A 20418-nucleotide genomic window follows, 5' to 3' on the forward strand; every position below is an offset into this window, starting at 1 on the left:
TTAGTAGACAACAACTGGGACCGACATTTTACGTGCCCTCCGAAGCATAGAGACGCCTATCTCAAATATCACTATGCGGTCCCCCAGCAATATCATGACCACGTTTACGGTTGCTTAACCCACAGATCGTTCACAGACCGATGAGCACAACTGGCTAAAATATAAAAAAAATGAAAAGTCTCCACGACACATTACAAAAATCGTAAAAAATGTGTTATTTATCGCTGCGAAATATTTTAGCGAGAATGTAAAGTTTTATGTGCGGTTGTAATTTGTGTCCGTAATTTGTTAGAAAAGTCCCCACGACACAATAGTTTATACGGGGACTTACATACTTAAAAGTGCCTGCTGACTATGGACATGAACATTAAACGTTAATGTTTTAAAATAAAGTGCATCTGATGACATTTTAATTAAAGTTACGTCACTTATAGGAAATAATTACATATTACGTACAAGCAGCTGTAAGTTGAATTCCATTCCAAATAAGTATTTGTAAACAAAACAATAAATTAATATCCGAAATTAAACAGTATTAATGAAAAAGCCCTCAATAATCTCGATTGTTGCAAGGGAAGGCAGTTGTAGGCAGAGAAGATACTATTTTTCTATCTATTTATTTAACCCATATATCTTTTAGGCCATAGCTATCCTATTAGTGGCTAAGGGTCTCCTACTAAATAAGGGAGGGGTTAGGCGTTGTATTCACCACACTAGCCGAGTGCGTATCTTAGGTCTATTTCCAATATGTAAATTAGCTGTGTGCAAATTTGATAAAAATCTTTTTATCTTTTTATATAACAAACACTGGCGAATACTGAAACTAGAATTTTGCAAAGCAAAAACGTTACTAGTTTAATTCGCTTTATTAAAACATAAATAGTAATAAATTAAACTGCACATATGACCTTCTATACATGAACTGAACGAGTAACTAACCAGTGCTTACGTCATAACAGGTTTCGGTTGCAGAGTAACATTGTCACTTGAATTCATTGGACCTTTGCAAACAGTTCCTTGACTTTCGACTATCGAGGAGGTCAACTACGATATACTTTTTGATATTATTGCTTTTGCGAATTATTATATAGGTATTAAAAGGGATTTAAGAATTGTTTTCAGCTTTGGTTTAAAAAAAAAGTAGACTTGCGCTTTTTGTTTTTTTTTTTGTTAAGTTGCATTTCATTTTTCTTATTTTTTTTAATACATCGAACTGAACAATTAGAGATTTTATTAGGGGCCCAATTATTATACCTGAGAGAAAGTCTAGCTATTACATGTACCTTTAAGTGTGTATTTTCAATTCTATCATTTCAATTTTAGGAAATATAAAATCTAAATGTTATTAATTATTAATCATTGAAACTATTTTGTCAGAGTGCATCAGCAGTTTATGCGCATAGGTATCTGACCTCACTCACGTGAAACTTTCACTGTCGGATAGATTAAAAGCCTAGATAACTTAATCGCTGGTTATACACAGATGAACCCAGCAAAGGTTAATAATTTTATTACTTACTTACATTTATAATGTTGTTATATTTATCTTTAATCTATCACGTTTTATCAATACATGTGATAGTTTAAAATAGGTCGGCAACAGATCTCGGTTCACTGGCATTAGTGTATACATTCTTGAATTCTGAATCTAGATGACACATCGGCTCTGCTCATGTTTAATTTATATTGTTCTTGTATTTTTTTTGGTTCACTCTATATATTAACTTAGCAAAATATTTGGCGAATCATTTTTATAAGGAAAGGTACACAAGAAATAAAATTGTGGATAAAAAACACAAAAAAAAGCTGTGACGTCACAATCCACTATCGATGTAACGAAACGTTGATGTATGAAATACATTTTTAAAAATCTTACTATTTTTGATAGAAAAGCGGCCTTGGCAATCCATTTTAAAATAGGCCCAGTGATATGTTGATGATGATGATGACAAGTTAATAGCGTGTACATAATCACTGTCACCCATCACGCAATGATCATTGTGTGATAGCACTAAGTGTGTGATGATTTATGTCCTCCCGTGAACTACCATGTGTGGCAATTTGTGTGCATCGTTGTATAACATTATTCGTTGTGGAATGTCGCCTTGTGTTATGTCATTATTGTGTGTCATATTTTATTATATTGGTTGATTTTCTGATTAAAACGCGACTGTACCGTAGTGGGTATAAGGTCTTATGATAAATTTTTGATTATGGCATTTTCTCAGTAGAGTTTTGTATCTGCTAATATTGCACCGGCGCGGTTTGGCTATGCTCCCGTGCAAATTGGGTTAAACAAAACATTAGTTAAGGGTTTTTTATTAAAGTAAAAGGATGCCTTATGCGAAATCAATGTTTAAGACTGTCCGCTACTCTTTCAATGTCAAACTGTTAAACTAAATTTAAGATATTTAGCATAATCTAAATATCTGAAGACTTGTAATCACACAGGCTTTTTAAACCTAAAAATATGAGACTTAATTTTCTTCGGTTCAGATAGTAGGTAATTTACTCACTTAGGTACTCCCTTAAAATAGTCTCAAGTAGTTATTGCACAATATTCAAGGTCCTAAATTCGGTACATCATGAAGTGCCATTAACTGGATACTAAATAGGGCACCTTGCCAGTGCAAACAAGTTTGTTATCGAGTGCCATCTTTCAATGGATTGCACTCGATAGATAGTATCGAGTGGTTTATCTACTGTAGTAGCGTGTTGAAATGTAAACAACACGTGGGTCTATGTAAATAAACGTGCTGGCAATGTAGGTATTGGGTATATACCTCTAAAAGTGGGATAGATAGCTATGGATACGTAACCATAGTAGAGGCTAGAAAAGCGTAAATAAATAAAAAAATTAAAATACAAATGTCTAATTTCAACCAAAACTTTGACATCCTACTGCGTTTGACACAGTGATTACCGTGGTCACCTTGCCACAATAACCGTAGCGCCACGTGTGATGGATTCGAATCCCACCTGGGACAAATATTTTTTTGTGTGACGAGCTCTCTGTCACTCGACCTACCTATACTGAGTCTGGTTGTAAATAATCTATATAAGTATGTATTTAGAAATATATCCATATATTTTCATCTTTCTGGTTACAATAGTACTAGGCCCGCGTAGTTTGGAATCAGACGACCGTATGTAAGTTATCCAAAAATATATGACATCATCATCTAGTCGCTTTAGCCAAATTGATAAGTAAGATACTAAACATAAATCTCAAAGATTGCAATTAAGATAACAGCATTCGCAGTAATCATTATCAGCGACTGATCAACTAAGTATTTATCTTGTCAATTAATAAGTACTTTAGATTACACTTATCTGTGAAAAGGGGTGAATATTATTTGTTTTTGTAATACTAATACATGTACCAAGTATATGTATTAGTATATGTAACTGGTACTCTTGTAGTCGTGTTTAGTAACGTGTATTGGATGTAGAGATAAAAGTAAATTATTTAAGTCTTATAATCATACTCATGTTTTGACCATACCTACTGTATTCTTTTAGATACATTTTTGATCAAAATTAAGTCAAACTTCCTGACCCCAGCTGTTTTGTTCAGGTTTATACACTTTTTAGCATTGAATAGCCATTTTTTGGAAAAATAAATAGCTTTGTATTTTTGGCAATAGACTTGTTCCCTATTGCATAAGACTGTTTTTGTTAATGGCAAATTGTGAGCGTATTTTTCAGTCTTAATACTCTTTTGCATTATTGTGCTACTGAATGGATTTTCTATTTAAGCAGAGAAGGTACTTATATTATAAATTAAAGTTACATTTAAGTATTAAATAGTGCTTCAGAATGAATCGTCATTGTTTTAACTTAATCTTCAAAAGGCTCGCGATAAAAAGGTCTTTACTTTGACAAAGATTTTTGACATTTTAGATAAAAGGCTAGACTTAACGTTTCTAGATTAATCCTTTGAAAGTTAAATAGTTGAATATAGGCAGAAATATAAAGGTAGAACACATAAAAGCGTTTGTACAACTAGTTTTTGCTACATCAGTCAGCCCGTGACCACGGTCGATGTAATTCGATCGAAACGTCTTCAGGTAAACAAAATAAGGTATCCTAATCTTTAATTTTTGCTTGCTGCTAAATCTATATGGAATGAGAATAACCTGTCTATAAATCAAAAACATAGTAGGGAGCCTTTTATACAAAGTTAGTAGCTGGCATAGATGTAGGTACAGAATTCAGAACTTTGCTTTCAGCTGACGGTGGCATTTTTGTGTTTTATTATGAAAAAACATAAAATTATTTATTATTATTATTTAGATATATCATGCATCGATATTTAGTTAAATGGATGTTTTTTCGTCGGTGAATAATAATATCGCTCTAAATCACGTGGCACTAGTCAAAATTTTACTGTAAAAAAATAGTCCAGTGGCTCCTGAACCTTAGGGTCACACATGAAAGATAAAAGAACAAAAGATTAGCCTCTCTCTGAAGAGGGTGAGGAGTGAGGAGTGAAGTAAAGTAATGACTTGTAAAGATACCCTCATGTCGAGTACAGACCTTCAATTATGTAGGGTCAGTGCGTTACAATACAATACGGAGAGTTACTATGTGATTTTAGAATTCTTTGTAACCTGATTTTAACAATTTTTTGTTGTCTTCTTTTGATACTTTTATTGCTTAAGCAAATGCTACTAATTTAAAATTGTAATCCAATTTTTGACGATTAAAATTAAATACATACTGTTACAGTAAACATTTTCCCCGCAGCGAAGCATTTTTCGCGTTATAAATTTTAGAACAGAACAATAATAGCGATTTCTTTCGGAATCACCAAACCAAAATAACTCATTCAATCACAAGTACCGTCTATAATCTTCACAGCAATACACGCTGTCTATTCATAGAAGCTAATTGCGAGCCGCCACTGGGCGCAATCGGCCGCAACTGGCCACAACGGGCCGCAACTCCTTGAAGCCTTCGAAAGCCTCTCAGTTTTGTTAGTTCTCCACGTGCGATGAATGAATCATATGAATGGGGTTTTGAATGTATAGGTACTTTACTCTAAAGGTTAGTATCTATGAAACTGGTATAAAAAGTTGCTAGTGTGTGTAATGGGAGAATAGTTGCATTTTTTCAGTAATTGTAACGACTATCATAAGTAATTAACGATTTTAAACTGTCGCGACTTGTACACATAATATTATAATGTAACGGGTCCTAATCGCGATTGAAAATTAAAGGTTAGAATACCTTATATCAGTCAGCTCGTGACCACGGTCGTTGTCATGCGATCGAAACGTCGGGTGAACATATAAGGTATTCTAACCTTTAATTTTCAATCGCGATTAAGACCCGTTACATTATAATATTATGACTATCATAAGTGACAATATTTGACCTAAATGAATAAATCATTTGATTTTGATTTTGGTTATGTGTGGAGTGAATTTTATACTTTTTTGAGGCATTGTTGTTTATACAGGTTTTTGATAACAAAATATGGTTTTGAGTCCGAGTGTAATTTATATGTATAAGCCGTTCATAAAAAAATTTCTGATACATTGTTTGTAAAAATACTGTCCAATATTCTGTAGGCGCTATAAACTTCGCTATAAAGTCTTTTACAACAAAGCTTTATTCCGGGAATCAAACCTTAGACCTCATATTAAGATGTGTTTTACTGATTAACTAACTCACTTTCTAATGAAACTCCTACAGTAAGCAGAAATAATAATTATTCTACTACAACAAAAATACAGTACGAAATACAAATACATTTACAGTAACATGTAAGTAAATTGCTAAACAAATTGAAAGCGGAACGTCTGAAACAGAAGTTTAGTTAAACTAAGTTTGTAAGTAAATTCCTTTTTTTAGGAAACGGTTACAATATTGAAACAGCAAGTAACTTTAGTTAGTTAAAGACTTTTTTATTCTATAAATAAATTTTAAGCTGACTTTCCCATGAATAGAAAAACCTATTTTACACTACTTACTTTGTACTTACTTACACTCTTTGACTTTTTTCAAATAGAAATACGACGTTTATGCACCAAATCACGCTTTATTTAATAATAGGGAAAATAAAAAAAAAACGTCTTTTACAATCCTGGAAACGGCTATTAAATCTATAACCCCCAAAATCTCATCTAAACCGGTTCATCCGATTACATGAGAACGCGTAACATACAGACAGACAACGTAAAGCAAGCACACAATTACGTAGCTCATCAGCAATGATGTAGGAGTATATGAGGTGATACCCCATGAAACAAGTCGTACACGTTTTACAGATGTACAGCGGCAAGACTCATGACGCACACAAATTATGTACTGATATCACGTGTGCGTTGATGTTGGATTTGTTTATGAGGACACACCTTATACGTACCTAAAATACTTCGGGAAAAAAGGTTCCTTTTTTAAAAAAAAATATTTTGCTTTAGCCATTGTATTAATTCCATGTCATATTTTTTTAATAAATTCGGAAGTATATTTGTTTACTAGTTTATTATGCTTTCGGGGTAATGCCATTGAACCGATTTAAGTTAAATTTTGCATAAATATAGTTCAACCGGGCGTTAAACATAGCTTAACGTTATCTTATTTTCCGAAAATATTGACATTTTATTCGAAAAATACGCAAACAAAACTATATTTAAGCTACTAATACCTTTAAATACCACTAAATAAAATAAAAAATTCAACCGTCCTACCGGCGTAACTAACAATTCTTTTAATTGCCTATTGTATGTACATTTTATTATTAATAGTCGTCAATAAAACGTGTAATCTGGTTGTAAAGACCCGTATCACGTCGTACAGTCGTCATTACTTGTGACTAAGGAGTGATGCGGTGGACAACTCCATACTTCTAAGGGACAAAGTTCGATGTCCAAGACTGTTAAAATTTAATGTCATTTTAACGGAAATAGGCTGTATATTTGTGACTAATTGGCTTAAGGATAACATTCTGGCTTATTATAATTGCAACAAAGGGAATATTAACTTTGGTAAAGGAAATTACTTTCGAATTTTCAAAGACAATAAAGTAAAGCAAAGTTGCAAGTTAGATTTTCAGTCCACGGTAATTGTAGTTTACAACCAAACCTCTGAATGGATTTTGATAAGCCGCGAGCATAATCTAATAATTTATATTTCAACCTAAGCTTTAAATTAGATTTTTAACACTATACAACGTCCAACATCATTTTCTTCTCTGAAAATATCGTTTCGTATCGCATGAGATGTTTTACAGCCACAGTTACATTCCCACCCGTGTAATGTGTTGTTTAGATGTACGACTCTCCAAAATGACGATATAGAGGTATAAACGTTGATGAAATGTTTTAAAATCATAAATAAAGTGTATTCAGCGCTTTTGGGGTCTTTAAAAGAAAAACATTGGTTTTACATAGGATCATTTGGATAACTGTATGTCTGTTGGTCCTCAAAAGGAAAAACTGGGTTCCACATAAAATTTTATCCATAGACTTAGTTTGTTTGTCTGACCAACCTTTTTAGCCGTATAGAAAAAACCTACTTACGACAGGAGAGAATTTTTTTGTACATAAAACCTGGTTCGCAGCTTTTTTCATACATTTACATTATTCACATCAATCCATCCTTCCACAATTGTAAAGTAATTTTAATAGCAGATTTCAGATTGAGTACCAAAACATACTACCAGTTAAACCTCAGCTAAATAAAATCTAAAATAATAAAAAAGTTCGTTATTCCTGATATAAAAACTTTAATAATAACAGTTCATGGGAAGTAAAAGGTTTACAACACATGCCGACAATATAACAATCAAGGGCCGTACTTTCACACTCTAAAACGATCTAAATTCTATCTAGTGTGTGAAAAGGATAGAACTATACAGTTCATATAGCGTTGTCTCTTTTTCATGATACAACTTGAATAGGTTTTATTGTAAAGAGTCCGGCCCCTGGGAGCCTTAAATATGGAACAATCAGAGCACTTCAACTGCCAGCTATTAAAAAGTATGATGACTTCCTTCTCAATAAAAAGAAAATATAATGTTTTTATTAAACTTCGCTCACCTAGGGATTGCTTCTAGAGAAAGTTTATTGGGTAAATAAACAGTATTTCTCAGTTCCCAGTTATTGTATAAAAGAAATATTTTTTGCTTATTTTGTTTTGAGCGCTTATAATATTATGATGTTAATAGCAATTTTTTACTATGGAAAGTTAAACTTGTCGTAAGGTATTTTGTTTTAGATAAGAACTATTTTGCTGATCTGCTTAAGTGTCGCAGTTGGTAGTATATGCAACAGATATTCAAAATGTCTGGGGTTAGATCCCCGGGTCGGACAAAGTGATATTTTTATTTTGTTTTTTCTAATTTACGCTACATTTTTTTTAATAGTAGCCCGGTGTTTGGTAAATGGCAATAGGTTTGCCTCATATTACGTGGTACTAACATTGTTAAAGGCAAAGCCTGGGTGTATTTCATACACCTCTGCCTACACATTAGGGTCTAACCTTAAGGTACACCTTATTATGTAGATATTTTTTTGTCACTGGACCGGAATGTTACCTTATATTTATAACATCAATTGGCTCTCTGTTAAAAACCTCAAAGTCATAATTCAAAAAATTAAAACAAGCTTAAATCAAAACAAAACGAACAGCTTTCATAAAACCATAATTCCTCGTCATCAATTAAACAAATCTTAATCAATTTATTCTCACAAGTAATTATTTCAACCCATTTGCAAAAGGTCTTAAGAGCCATTATTTATTCTTTCCTTTTTCCTGTTACAATTAATAACGGTGTTTTCTTCTCATTTGTCTGACAACCCTCGGGGTGACTTTAACAATAAGAGCTGAAATGAATTGGTTGCTTTAAATTCACTTAAGGGTTGTGCTTTTGAAAAAAGTGTACCAATAACTTGCAACTATATCAGAAGTAAGACAGTGCCTCTAGCGGATGTATATGGAACTATTTTAGTATGCCGTAGGAAGGAAGGTAGGTAGAATTTTCTTCTCCAGACACAATATTACTTTTGTCCGTTCAGAGTTTATATAGTGCGTTTTTACGGTTTTTGAAATAAACTGATTCCGTAAATTGTGCAAACTTATTGCAAAAATAGGTCTAGTGTATATTAATGATCATGGTACTTTTTTTATTCATCTAGTTTGTAACAGTTGTTGGTTTACTATAAGCGCCAAATAACATCGTTTATCTGAATATAGCAGCAAATATTTCCATAACAAAACCAACACGTAAAATAACACATTTACTTAGTTCAAAAATAAAGTCATAAAAACTAAGTTTTAATTCCTAATGTAAACCGCAGCGTAACAAAAAGTTAGTAAGTAGTAGTAGTCACATAATCCCGAGTACCAGGGGGACATAAGAATGTAGGATCACACTGCAACTAGAACGAACTAGGTTAATATACTTGAGACTGGACAGTTTGCACAAATATTTAATAGGTCTAGTTTTCATAAATGTTTATAAAAAAAAGTATTTTTCAATACTAACCTTTGAAAGTTCTTAAATGTTTCCAAACTACCCAACCCGCACTTGGCCAGCGTGCCGGCCTCCTAACCCCTCCCTCATTCAAGAGATACCCTTGCCCAGCAATGGGTGTCATTTATCTATTATTCATCTAGTTTGTTAGTGCCAAATAACATGGTTTCTCTGAATATAATAGCAGCAGTTCACTGCAGAGAAAACAAAAAACACATGAAATATATATTAACTTCAAAAATAAAGTCATAAAAACTAAGTTTTAATTCCTAATGTATACCGCGTCGTAACAAAAAGTTAGTAAGTAGTAGTAGTCACATAATCCCGAGTACCAGGGGGACATAAGAATGTAGGGTCACACTGCAACTAGAACGAACTAGGTTAATATACTTGAGACTGGACAGTTTGCACCACTATTTTTAAACTAAAAAGTTTTATTAAACTATGTTTTGTTCTTAACGGTTTAAGTAAAAATATAGGATTTGTTTAGTTTCTCATACGTTAAGTACATAAGAACGTTTTTAAGTATCTGTTAATGTAAAAAACTCAATTTCAAATGTAAATTTTGTTGCATTATCTATCATCTAAATATTGTTTATATTTATCGGTCCCGTTTGAATATATTGCCTTGGCTCTGAATTCAATGTAAGCTATTGAGAAGATTCTAGCAGCAACACACCCACGATACTTTGCTAGACCCAAGAATCAAATCTGGGTCCTTACACCACATCAGCACTTTTTACATAGTGCTTATTACGCTAATACTGTTCAAAGCATTAAGATCTTCTATTAGTACTCTTTTCAACGACTCTTCTTTTTCTGCCACTTTCGTAGAACATAATATTTTCGTCATTTTAATGGTACTATTTGTTCTCATGTCTATCTTCGTAGTAAAACTCTCGCGCGCTATTGACAAGCTTCTTCCGTTTTAACGCTGTGATGTTGGAAGCCAACGAGCTGTGAACTGCGAAATGACACAGCGCTATCGTATACATTGTAACGAGTATATTTCAGTAAAAATGCACCTCGCTGCTGCAATCCGGAATAAAATGAACACTTTTATATTTCAACGGGATAGTTATTCGAGAGAGAATTTCACGCTTGGTGTACATGAAAGTGTAGACATAGTAGGTACATGGGAATAGGCTTCCTCTCGCCGTATACCACCAAACATCGGAGTGTTTAAATCTTTTAAACTCTCATGTTGCATGTTTAATATAATAATAGGGTACGGAATTAACGCGGAAACGCATTTTACTTTGGTGTCCTAATGTAACGGCACAGGTTGCACTCGGGGTTGTAGGCTGACTGAATCGAAATATATTGGTGGGTTGTTGAGAAAATTATAAACGATTAAAAAACGGACTAATAAAAATAAAACAATTATTGGACAGAAAACATCCACCGCTTTTGAAACAATAAATCACACTTAACATATTTGTTAATGTTTTGTTTGTCAACAGATCGTTTTATCGGCATGCGCCACATCATCGCTCTGATGATGTTCCTCGCCACGACGGTGTCGTACGGCACCAGGGTCACCATGAGCGTCACCATCGTCGCCATGACTTCCAACAGCTCTAGCGGGGACTTTCCTGTAAGTATACAATACTAATACATCTCTACATTTATACACATATAGATACATACATACATACATATTTACATAAAATCAAGCCTTGTTCCCACAGGGGTAGGCAGAGACCAAAGAATGCCACTTGGCACGATCCTTACCAACATACATCTTGTCAAACAAGACCGCCGGTTACGACTACTACAATATTGATAAATAATTTGAGTTACCATATTGTGTTATAACCTAAGTAACTGGGTTGTGGACGTCCGATAGGCAGTCGCTCCATGTAAAATACTAGCGCTGCATTTGGTGTGACTGGAAGTCAACTCCAACATAGTTGGAAGAAAGGCTACGCTAATTGTTAACAAAATAAGCATCAACAATTACAATTATTTCTTTAGCTAATACAAGGTCGTATGCTTGTTCCAGCTATAGGCACCCACAACATTGATAAATTGTACGATACACGTATAAAATATACATTTATTCTACACCTAATTAAACTAATAGGCAAGTATTTAGATTAAAAAACCGGCTCCAATATATTAACCGTATTAACATACCATAACATTTATTATCGTTTATCCCACTTTCAATATTAGAATATAACACTGTTAGGCAAATGTTTCTTTTTTCTATTTGGATAAATATTTAGCAACATTTTTATAGCCAAGCCTTTCTTCCACATACTCTTGGAGTCGGATTCCAGTCTCACCACATGCAGCTGCATATCAGTATTTTACATGGAGTGACTGCCTATATGACCTCCACAACCCAGTTAACTGGGTTATAAACATGACACCCTTTGATAAGATTGTTTGTGAGACTGAAAGTCTCACAAACAGCTTCAATTATTTACCATCAACTAGACGATATAAGTGTTAATACTAACATAGTTTCAAAATATCGGACGTGTGCTATATAACTGAATCTCCATTGTTAAAGGCTCATGATCACAATCCTAAGCTCAATTTGAACACAACTAGTCTAAAAATAAAACCTAAATCTAGAAAAAGTAGAGCAAAAATAAAAAGTAAAGATATTCCCCCGCACGTAGACACGATAATGATATCATTGGTCTTTTGAAAGAACGATTGCTATGAGAACATTGGCGCAGTAAAGACGATCATTAAACCACAAAAAGAGAGCCCACACAACCATTGTGGCGTACTCGCAAAAACTCTTTTGTATGTTTTAGTTACTACTAGTTTTGGTCAAAACTACAGTAGTTACAGTTAACAAAATCTTTTCACAAGTCAGTATAGTTGTTGACTCCCACGCAAGTCGACAAAAAATAGAACTTAAGGCAACACAGAAAAAAAATATTTCTGTATTAGAAATAATTACCATTAACTGTTTTCACAATGAGTATCATAAAAATAATATCAGTGAGAGCGCTTTATAAGGTTTAAAAAGTCCCCAAATAGCACTATGTCAACTGAAGAGTACTTCATCTCCCTGAAGTTTTATGGTAACGTTAATCTTGGAAAACCTATGAGAAAATAATATAATATTATACCTAGTCAGTTTAACTACAGTCGCTGTAGTCTACAATACTAAACAAACAAATAGTACTAGTAGTGGCGATGTTCACGAACACGTCCGACCGATGGCAGCACGTACGACTATAACAACGATGTCGCACGTTTGTAACGGCTTAATTGTTTGTCGCAACTATGACAGTGGTAGTGGCTGTTATAGAAATTTGAACCATTTTATAGTATTTTTAGAAGTTGAGAGTGCTACGAATTTAAAGGGTTTTGGTCAAAAGAAAGTAGGATATCTAAAGAAATAAATAGATAAATTGTTTGTAGATAAAGTAGAATACATTTTTGATTTATGTCATTAGTCATCAGTTAGCTAGGTCACTGTTTAGAAATATACTGTAACGGGTAGTACGCAGTCACGTTTTCTTTTTACGAGATGTGTAACCCATAAATGAAAGTAATCAATTAAAACAACTAGTAATTAAAAAAAGACATCTATTGACACAAGTTCATTAAAATAAAAACGTGTTATAAATGAATTGATCAATCTTCTTTCAAACTCAACAATATTTACTTAAAATATTACATCTTTTTTCCACTGGGATATGTAAAAACTGACTGCTTTTAACTACTTCCTTCAATTTCAACATGTAAAACTTTCCTTTCAAATTCAACCAACATGTACTACTATGTAAAGTTCTTATTAAGCATTCCGTCTCCGCCAGGTCTTCGACTGGGGCCGCAGCACTCAAGACACGATACTATCCTCATTCTTCTGGGGCTACATCCTGCTGCAAGTGCCGGCTGGTATGATCGCCGGCCGGTTCGGTGGCAAGTACCTAATGTTCAGCGCTATGGCGGCTACCGGGATCATTAATTTACTGCTGCCTTATGCTGCTACTAAGGTAAGAAAACTTTTTGTATTTATTCCAGTTGCTTTTTTGTTATTAGTAACATCAAATCGTTAATGGTTTGTTATACCCGAAAATGTAGGCAGAAGTACATAAGATAGGCTCGTATTCCATATAAAGGTTAGAAAACTTTTTGTATTTATTCCTTTTGGCCTTCCAGAAATACCCAGTCTGTTTAACCCATAATGTGTGGGTAAAAGTGTGTAAAATAAACTACTATCACCTATAATTTCGCCTCATGCAATAAGGAGTGATCCTGGTGTCATAATTGGCCATAGTTAAATGGAAACGATCCAACCCACACAGACGTAGTTTCGAGATATTTAACTTTTAAGTTCAGATCACTAACTTTGGGGACTAACTCAGGACTATAACTTCATGGTGGGTTTGAATTTTACTTGGATTGTTTTCGTGATATTAAAATTTTAACTTCAAGGAGTGTTTTGGTATACATAACTCATTTTACCCATAGTGTGGGTTGGATCCTTTCCGTTTAACTATGGACAATTATTCTGAACACGTCACAAAATTCCAAGCTACTATTGAGGACTGGGAAAGATTGATTAATTGATGAGTGGTAAAAATCAATAGCACTATTTTGAAATGGTACCCGGGAATGAAACCCAACAGCTGCAGTACTATGTTGGGTCAAATTTTAACACTAATGACAGTCGGTGTTAAAGTTCATTGACCGTTCCGTAGTTCCTAACTAATGATTATCTAATAAGTATAGAACAGACATTAAACAAGTTTAGAGCAGATTAGAGTTTCAGCAACTAATCGAACCTTGCCCTCATTATTTCATACTTTGTACTAACGATCGTTTAGGTTGAATATGATTAGAACTTGGAGGATTTCTGTGTGGAATTTTGAAATACAAGTTAATTAGTAAATTACTACAGTACTAGTTTGATAGTAAAAAAAAGAAAATGTTTGTTTCAAAATTGTCTGAGTTTTCACTTTAAAAATGATGAAGTCACTAGCTGACATCTTTCAAGAATAGAGTAGACTGGATAAATACTCAAAATTAAATAGCGCAGACTTACATACACTTACATACTTAGAGAGTGTTTAGAAGCAAAAAAAAACATCATTGGGTAGTTTTTTTTTTACAGCAATAATTTTAATCACAGTACCGAAGGCCCATTTTAGTTTTGTAACATCGCAACAATACATACTCTAATTGTCTGTCTATTTATAAACTCAAAGGTACTAAGTTTTCTTTACTTCTAAGGCCTTTTCAAAAGGCAACTTGTAAGCTAACTTTGTACGGGGAAGCTCGTTTAATATAATTTTAGTGCAACATCCTGCAAGCGCACATTCAGGTGGGAGCTGTTTCAGTTGTTTGGCCCCGGTCCAACGTTACAACGCTGCAGTTTACGTCTCATAAGCATTACAGATAAAAGGACACCCTGAATGCTATAGCGCTTTTAAAATTGTGCTGCAGTTATAGTGTTGCTTTTATTTTCGACAAATAGCGGAGGATTTTCTCCACTAATTTATTCCGCATCATTTTTGTTTAACTACAAGGAGTTTATATACGGAATATTCCAAATGCGAAAGTTTGACTGTCTGTTACACTTTCTCGTCTTAATTAGTTTTGATGAAACTTTGCGTGAATGTAGTTACAACCACTGGGTCAAATAGGGTTAGTTCGGTTTTTTAGAAGCACTACAATATTAGTAAGATAAAAATATTTTATTATTTTTTAAATACAAATAGAAAAAGATATAAAGAGAGCTTTTCTGAAAGCGCAACGAGAAACATAACAGTTACAATTAGCGTCATATACTACAGAAAATAATAGTAACCATGTAAAACGTAGCAGTTTAAACTATAATTAAACTTATAAAATTTTACACATAACAGAAAGGATAAAACACTGAACCATAATGAATGCTTGGACGCAGCCATTAGCGGTTTAAATGTGTATAATAACTATGTAAAATAGTTCTACAACATTTATTCAGCTTAAAAAATGTAAGAGAAATTTTCCAAGTCGTTTGCTATGAGAGTATTATTAAGTACTTTACATATACTGTGCGGTTGCGGGGCGGGCGCGGGACTACAGCGAGTGGAATACCTACTTATAGTATCGATAACAACGCATACAAAGTTGGTAGAGGACGCGCGGGATCCACGCCCATCAGCATTCATATCAAAAACAACCTCTTCAGCTGGCAAGGTCTTCGACTCGACCAACGAATGCTTTGCTAATCGCTCTGTGGTGCCGATATTAGTCCCGCGGCTGAATTTATATGGTGGTAGTTGCTTGAAGACTAAAATCGTTGAGCGTCCAAGACTTGCATTGTTTTGTGTACGAAAGACTTAACGCTCCCGTTCACTGTGTGTGTCACACTTTAATCCTTACAACAACAAGGCTTCTTTGTATATCTGCAGTTCCTGTAGTTGAGTAAGGAATAAACGTTGCGCACTTTTTTGATATTATCAACTACTTTTACACAATTTAAGTTTAATTCACTCTTAAGTTAAGCATATTAACGGCCAGTTACGATAGTTTCATAACTCCGAACGACGAATAGCTATTTCAGACCTTAAATAACGAATTTTAGTTTCGGTTGTTCGAGGGACTTTTAAAAAATCACTTAAGTATGTAATTGTAGAAAAAGTATCATAATAATTAAATGTATCCTCATAGATTTTTTTCCTAGAAGGCTCGCCGCTTTTTATATGTGACGAAAGTTTAAATTGTAACTTGCATTGCTCAGGTGACACACCTGCGCAACGTTCGGCTCAACACGCTCGCCGCCTAATATAAATCACTTATCAGTGAAAAAATTCAACAATTGTAAAAGTATTTCTGAACTTTTCTTCACCGTCGTTTGGCAGGTGTATCGCTACACTAAAACGTGAATCTGTATTAAATGAAAATATTACGTAATAATGTGTCATTCTAGTGATCTTTCCTGCATCTTATCCAGCTATTCCCATAAATAAAGTGTTCTAGCGAACAAAATGTATCATATCAAATATGCGACCGCATGCACAATGCAGAAGCAATCCCGAGAATATGAGCCTTATAACTCATGGGAGAGAATTTTAACATCTTCCCATTCATCTGGCGTTAGGAATTTTACATAAACCAAATATTTATTTGTCTATGATGCAAAGCAGTGGTTCTCAAAATTTACGTGGTGAAAAACTATCCGAATTTGTTTTGATTACCAACCCTATAAGGCCAATGTAACTCAGTCATAATTGGTTTGTTACTATTTCAACAAAGCTATCATATTAAAATAAAATTGTGACCACCTAAGAACTAGTAAATAGCTAAAACTATGTTCATCCAAAAATTTTTACAAAATATGGACATTCAGAATTATATTTTGGCTTTAAAACCAAGAAGTATGATTTTAGTACCTATTGTTAACTACTTTTATTATCAGTGTACACCACTAGTGTTCCAGAAAATACTGACTAGTGACTACTAAAAATGATAATAAGCCTTTATTCCACTAGTGTTGAGAGCCACTATCATAGAGGCACAGTATGTATCAAGTGTCATAGTTAAAGCGCTGGCTGCAGTCACCGGGTTATATTTATGACGTCATTTGTTCTACTTTATATATACTGTGCACGGCTAAGGAGGCTGCAGTGCATTTTTTAAATAATTTATGGTTTTAGATGAGGGAAGTTTTAAACTTCAATTTTGGGTGCATGAAATAAAACCTTTGCCTAATCTTTCAGCGATTCAGCATAACAAGCGTAATATTACCTATGTAAGTATTTTATTTAATAAGCCAAAAAAAGGGCTTTTTGAATATACCTTACAATATTTTCCTAAATTTGCGAATCCTAGGACTCTTTTATTCTATGTCCTCAGGACATAATAAAAATTGGTACATGTAATTGTAAATTTAAACATGTAAGAAATTGTACGAATAATCATTACAAGATGGTTGTCTATCAAAGACCCTACAACATACCATCAACATATTATTATTACACATGACATATAACAATATACCCAACAATAACCCCAAAAAAAATATTGCTAAATATTCCCACTAAAATCAGAAATGATTGCCTCGCCACACATTACTCATATCTAAAATCAAACGCTACATCGAACCGCCAATTAATTTGATAGCAAACACATTCACGTTTTACATCAGCACTGAGTGATGAACGTGAGGGATCTCCGTAGAAGGTAGGACGTAGGTTACAGACGTGTGTTCCCGCCTCGATCGAAACAAAACTGTGTCATTTGTTACTGAAGCCTTAAGGGGAATCACGAGGAGACTTTTTTCGACGTTCATACTTGAGTAGATGACCTGCTCAAACTTTTATTTCGTATTGTGACTCTTTAGGTGTTGAATTTGTAAATGAATTAGTCTGTGAATTGAACTATCACGATACAAAATTGCATCTTAATCGGTTCAGGTATTTAGTATTCTATAATGTTAAAAGTATAGGTTTTTACACAACTCTATTAGTTTTTTAAAGATTTTGTATGTATAGTCATACTAAATCCTTAAAAGATTATTATTTTTAACTTTTTTTACAATTTTTGACACAAGCTTCCTCATATAACACAAGTTTAAAGTATATACTGGCCAACACCGATCGTTAGCAAATTATAATCCCAATAAAAAAAATCTTTTAGGTAATGCTAACCTGAGAGATTTTTTTGGAGGAAAAAATAGGTATAACAATATAGTGGCTCCAAACTGCAGCAGAAATACGTCGAATCCAAAAAAAATCTTATAAAAGTACAGTCAACTTGGGTAACTTTGAATCATTTGGGTAACATTGAACGTGGGAATTTGAACTAGTTTCGATTATTTTTTCATATGAAACCAACACAATTGATAAAAGTTTGCAAAACTAAAATGAATCTTTATCAATTGTGTTATCAAATAATCGAAACAAGTTCAAATTCCCACGTTCAATGTTACCTAAATGATTCAAAGTTACCCAAGTTGACTGTACACATTCTCCTTAACTCAAGTAGAAGTCAAGACGAATAGCAAGGTTCTCACATTACGATGGTATATTAGGCCAGCATTTGTCGAGACGATCCCTCACTGAGATACCATCGGACAATATCATCCTAGCAAATGTAATGGCCAATAGCTTTGGCTGACCTTACATTGTATGTTATACTACCTTCTGATTTATTTCACGTAGATTTTGGAAAATTACATTGTCTATGTTTGACTTGAGGCCTTCTATATGCAAAATATTAAACAGATCACCTATAAGACTCCCTACCATTATTTTAAAATACGGCAAATAATCCCGTTTCTTGTATAAGTGCCATCTAAGCCTTGCTCTTATCTGTGTTTTAGGTTTTTCAGTTATTTGTTGTTATACAAAATAATTTCAACTGTTTTAAGACAAACAACAAGGTTTTATTAAAAGAGTGATTATTCCCTTTGATTGCGGAATCACAAAAAGGTAGAAATATTTTCACAAATTACGCTTAGGTATATTAATTATTTATATTAAGTAGTATGTATATATGTATTGTAGTTTCAGATAAGTAAAATTTCCACGTCTGTTTTACGTAAAGGTGTAGGCAGCTGTACTGAAATACAACCGCTGTGGCGTTAACTATGTTGGCCTTATTCCAAAGCAATTATATTCAGCAGCAAACCGAGATGTTACTCATTTTAACGGCTCCTACCGAAATGAAAATTCCAACATTTTCTTTAAATATAATAGATCTTAAAGGTATGTTGAAACGGCAAGCCGTTCTTGGCCAGTGATGGACGTGGACTCAAAGCCTCGCTCCTTCATTCCGAGAGGAGACCCTTGACCAACAGTCAATCAATCAATCAATTTATTCAAAATAAATAGGAAAGCCATGCTTAACTTACGTCATATAATTTAATTATACAGTACACAAAAAGTTAGGGAGCTTGTATGAGGATATAATAATTTGTCACAGGCAGTTGGATTAAACAAGTAGGTATTACAGATATTAATGAGATAAAACTATTTACATCTTCTCACGTCTACAGTTTGTGAAATAATACAAAAATACATAACATCCCCCGTGTTATACACAAAGGTGTATTAAACTCACCCACGTTTCGCCTTTAACAACCATAATGATTCAATATGGATAAAATGCAATCATATATTTCGCCTTTGGTCTGCTTGACGTAGCAAAATTAATACTGAAAAAATAAAGTGAAATATATTTTCAAGTATCAATTTAGTTAATTCAGGTGTTAACAAAATAAAGTGGTTTGAGTGAAGGTATATAATATTCTTTATTGGTCCAATACATTATGTTTATTTCGGTTTCAAATGGCCAGTCGCGGTGACGAATGATATTGGACTCGTTATTTATAGTACTGCTATTTATTTTATTGTATCGTTGCGTTGGGACTGAAATTTACCTGAAACTATATTTTATTTTAAAGTGTAATGTAATTGGTTTTCCAATTTCTAATTTAATTCCCAAAACGTTTTATTATTTTGTAGTGTAGTATTAAGTAGTACTTAAGTGCACCTATGTAACATGTAACCAAATGGATTTAAACTTCAATAGTCAGACCATAAACACGCATCCTGTAAGTGATTGGTTTTGATCTAAAATCCCTATTTTTTTTTACTAAAAGTATGCAGGTAGTTTATACCTAGCCTAAACTGACATTTTAACTATGACAGTATGTCTGTCTGTTAGGCGTTTACAGCAAAACTACCGTACCTAAAATGGGCACTTAAAATCAAAAAGGCATTTTTTAAACAAACTTATGAAGAAACAGGGACTAAAGACTACTCTCGAGAAGAGCCGCGCGAGTAATCTAGCATGTAATATAACAGTCATGCAACACGAAAGCTCAAACTTACGAAGACCTTAATTTCCTTCTACAATTTCAACAGGATTTTCTAACAAAAATCTCCTTTATACGTTGCTTTAGTCTTTACAAAAGCGTTTTAAACAAAAAAGTGTTTTCATTAAGACATGAAGCAGCTTTTATTCTG

The 20418-nt window shown here is 33.6% G+C and overlaps 1 protein-coding gene across 1 annotated transcript in view; it reads left to right on the forward strand.

Annotated features, from left to right (window-relative positions):
* Nucleotides 1–20418, forward strand: part of LOC142977928 (putative inorganic phosphate cotransporter) — a 43320-nt gene that overhangs the window by 12888 nt on the left and 10014 nt on the right. The window contains exons 2-3 of the mRNA XM_076122058.1: nucleotides 10948–11081; nucleotides 13273–13452. Of these exons, the coding sequence (XP_075978173.1) occupies nucleotides 10948–11081; nucleotides 13273–13452 (314 nt within the window). The remainder of the gene's footprint in view (nucleotides 1–10947; nucleotides 11082–13272; nucleotides 13453–20418) is intronic.

The sequence above is a fragment of the Anticarsia gemmatalis genome, chromosome 13, assembly GCF_050436995.1.
Source record: "Anticarsia gemmatalis isolate Benzon Research Colony breed Stoneville strain chromosome 13, ilAntGemm2 primary, whole genome shotgun sequence".
Lineage (NCBI taxonomy): Eukaryota > Metazoa > Arthropoda > Insecta > Lepidoptera > Erebidae > Anticarsia > Anticarsia gemmatalis.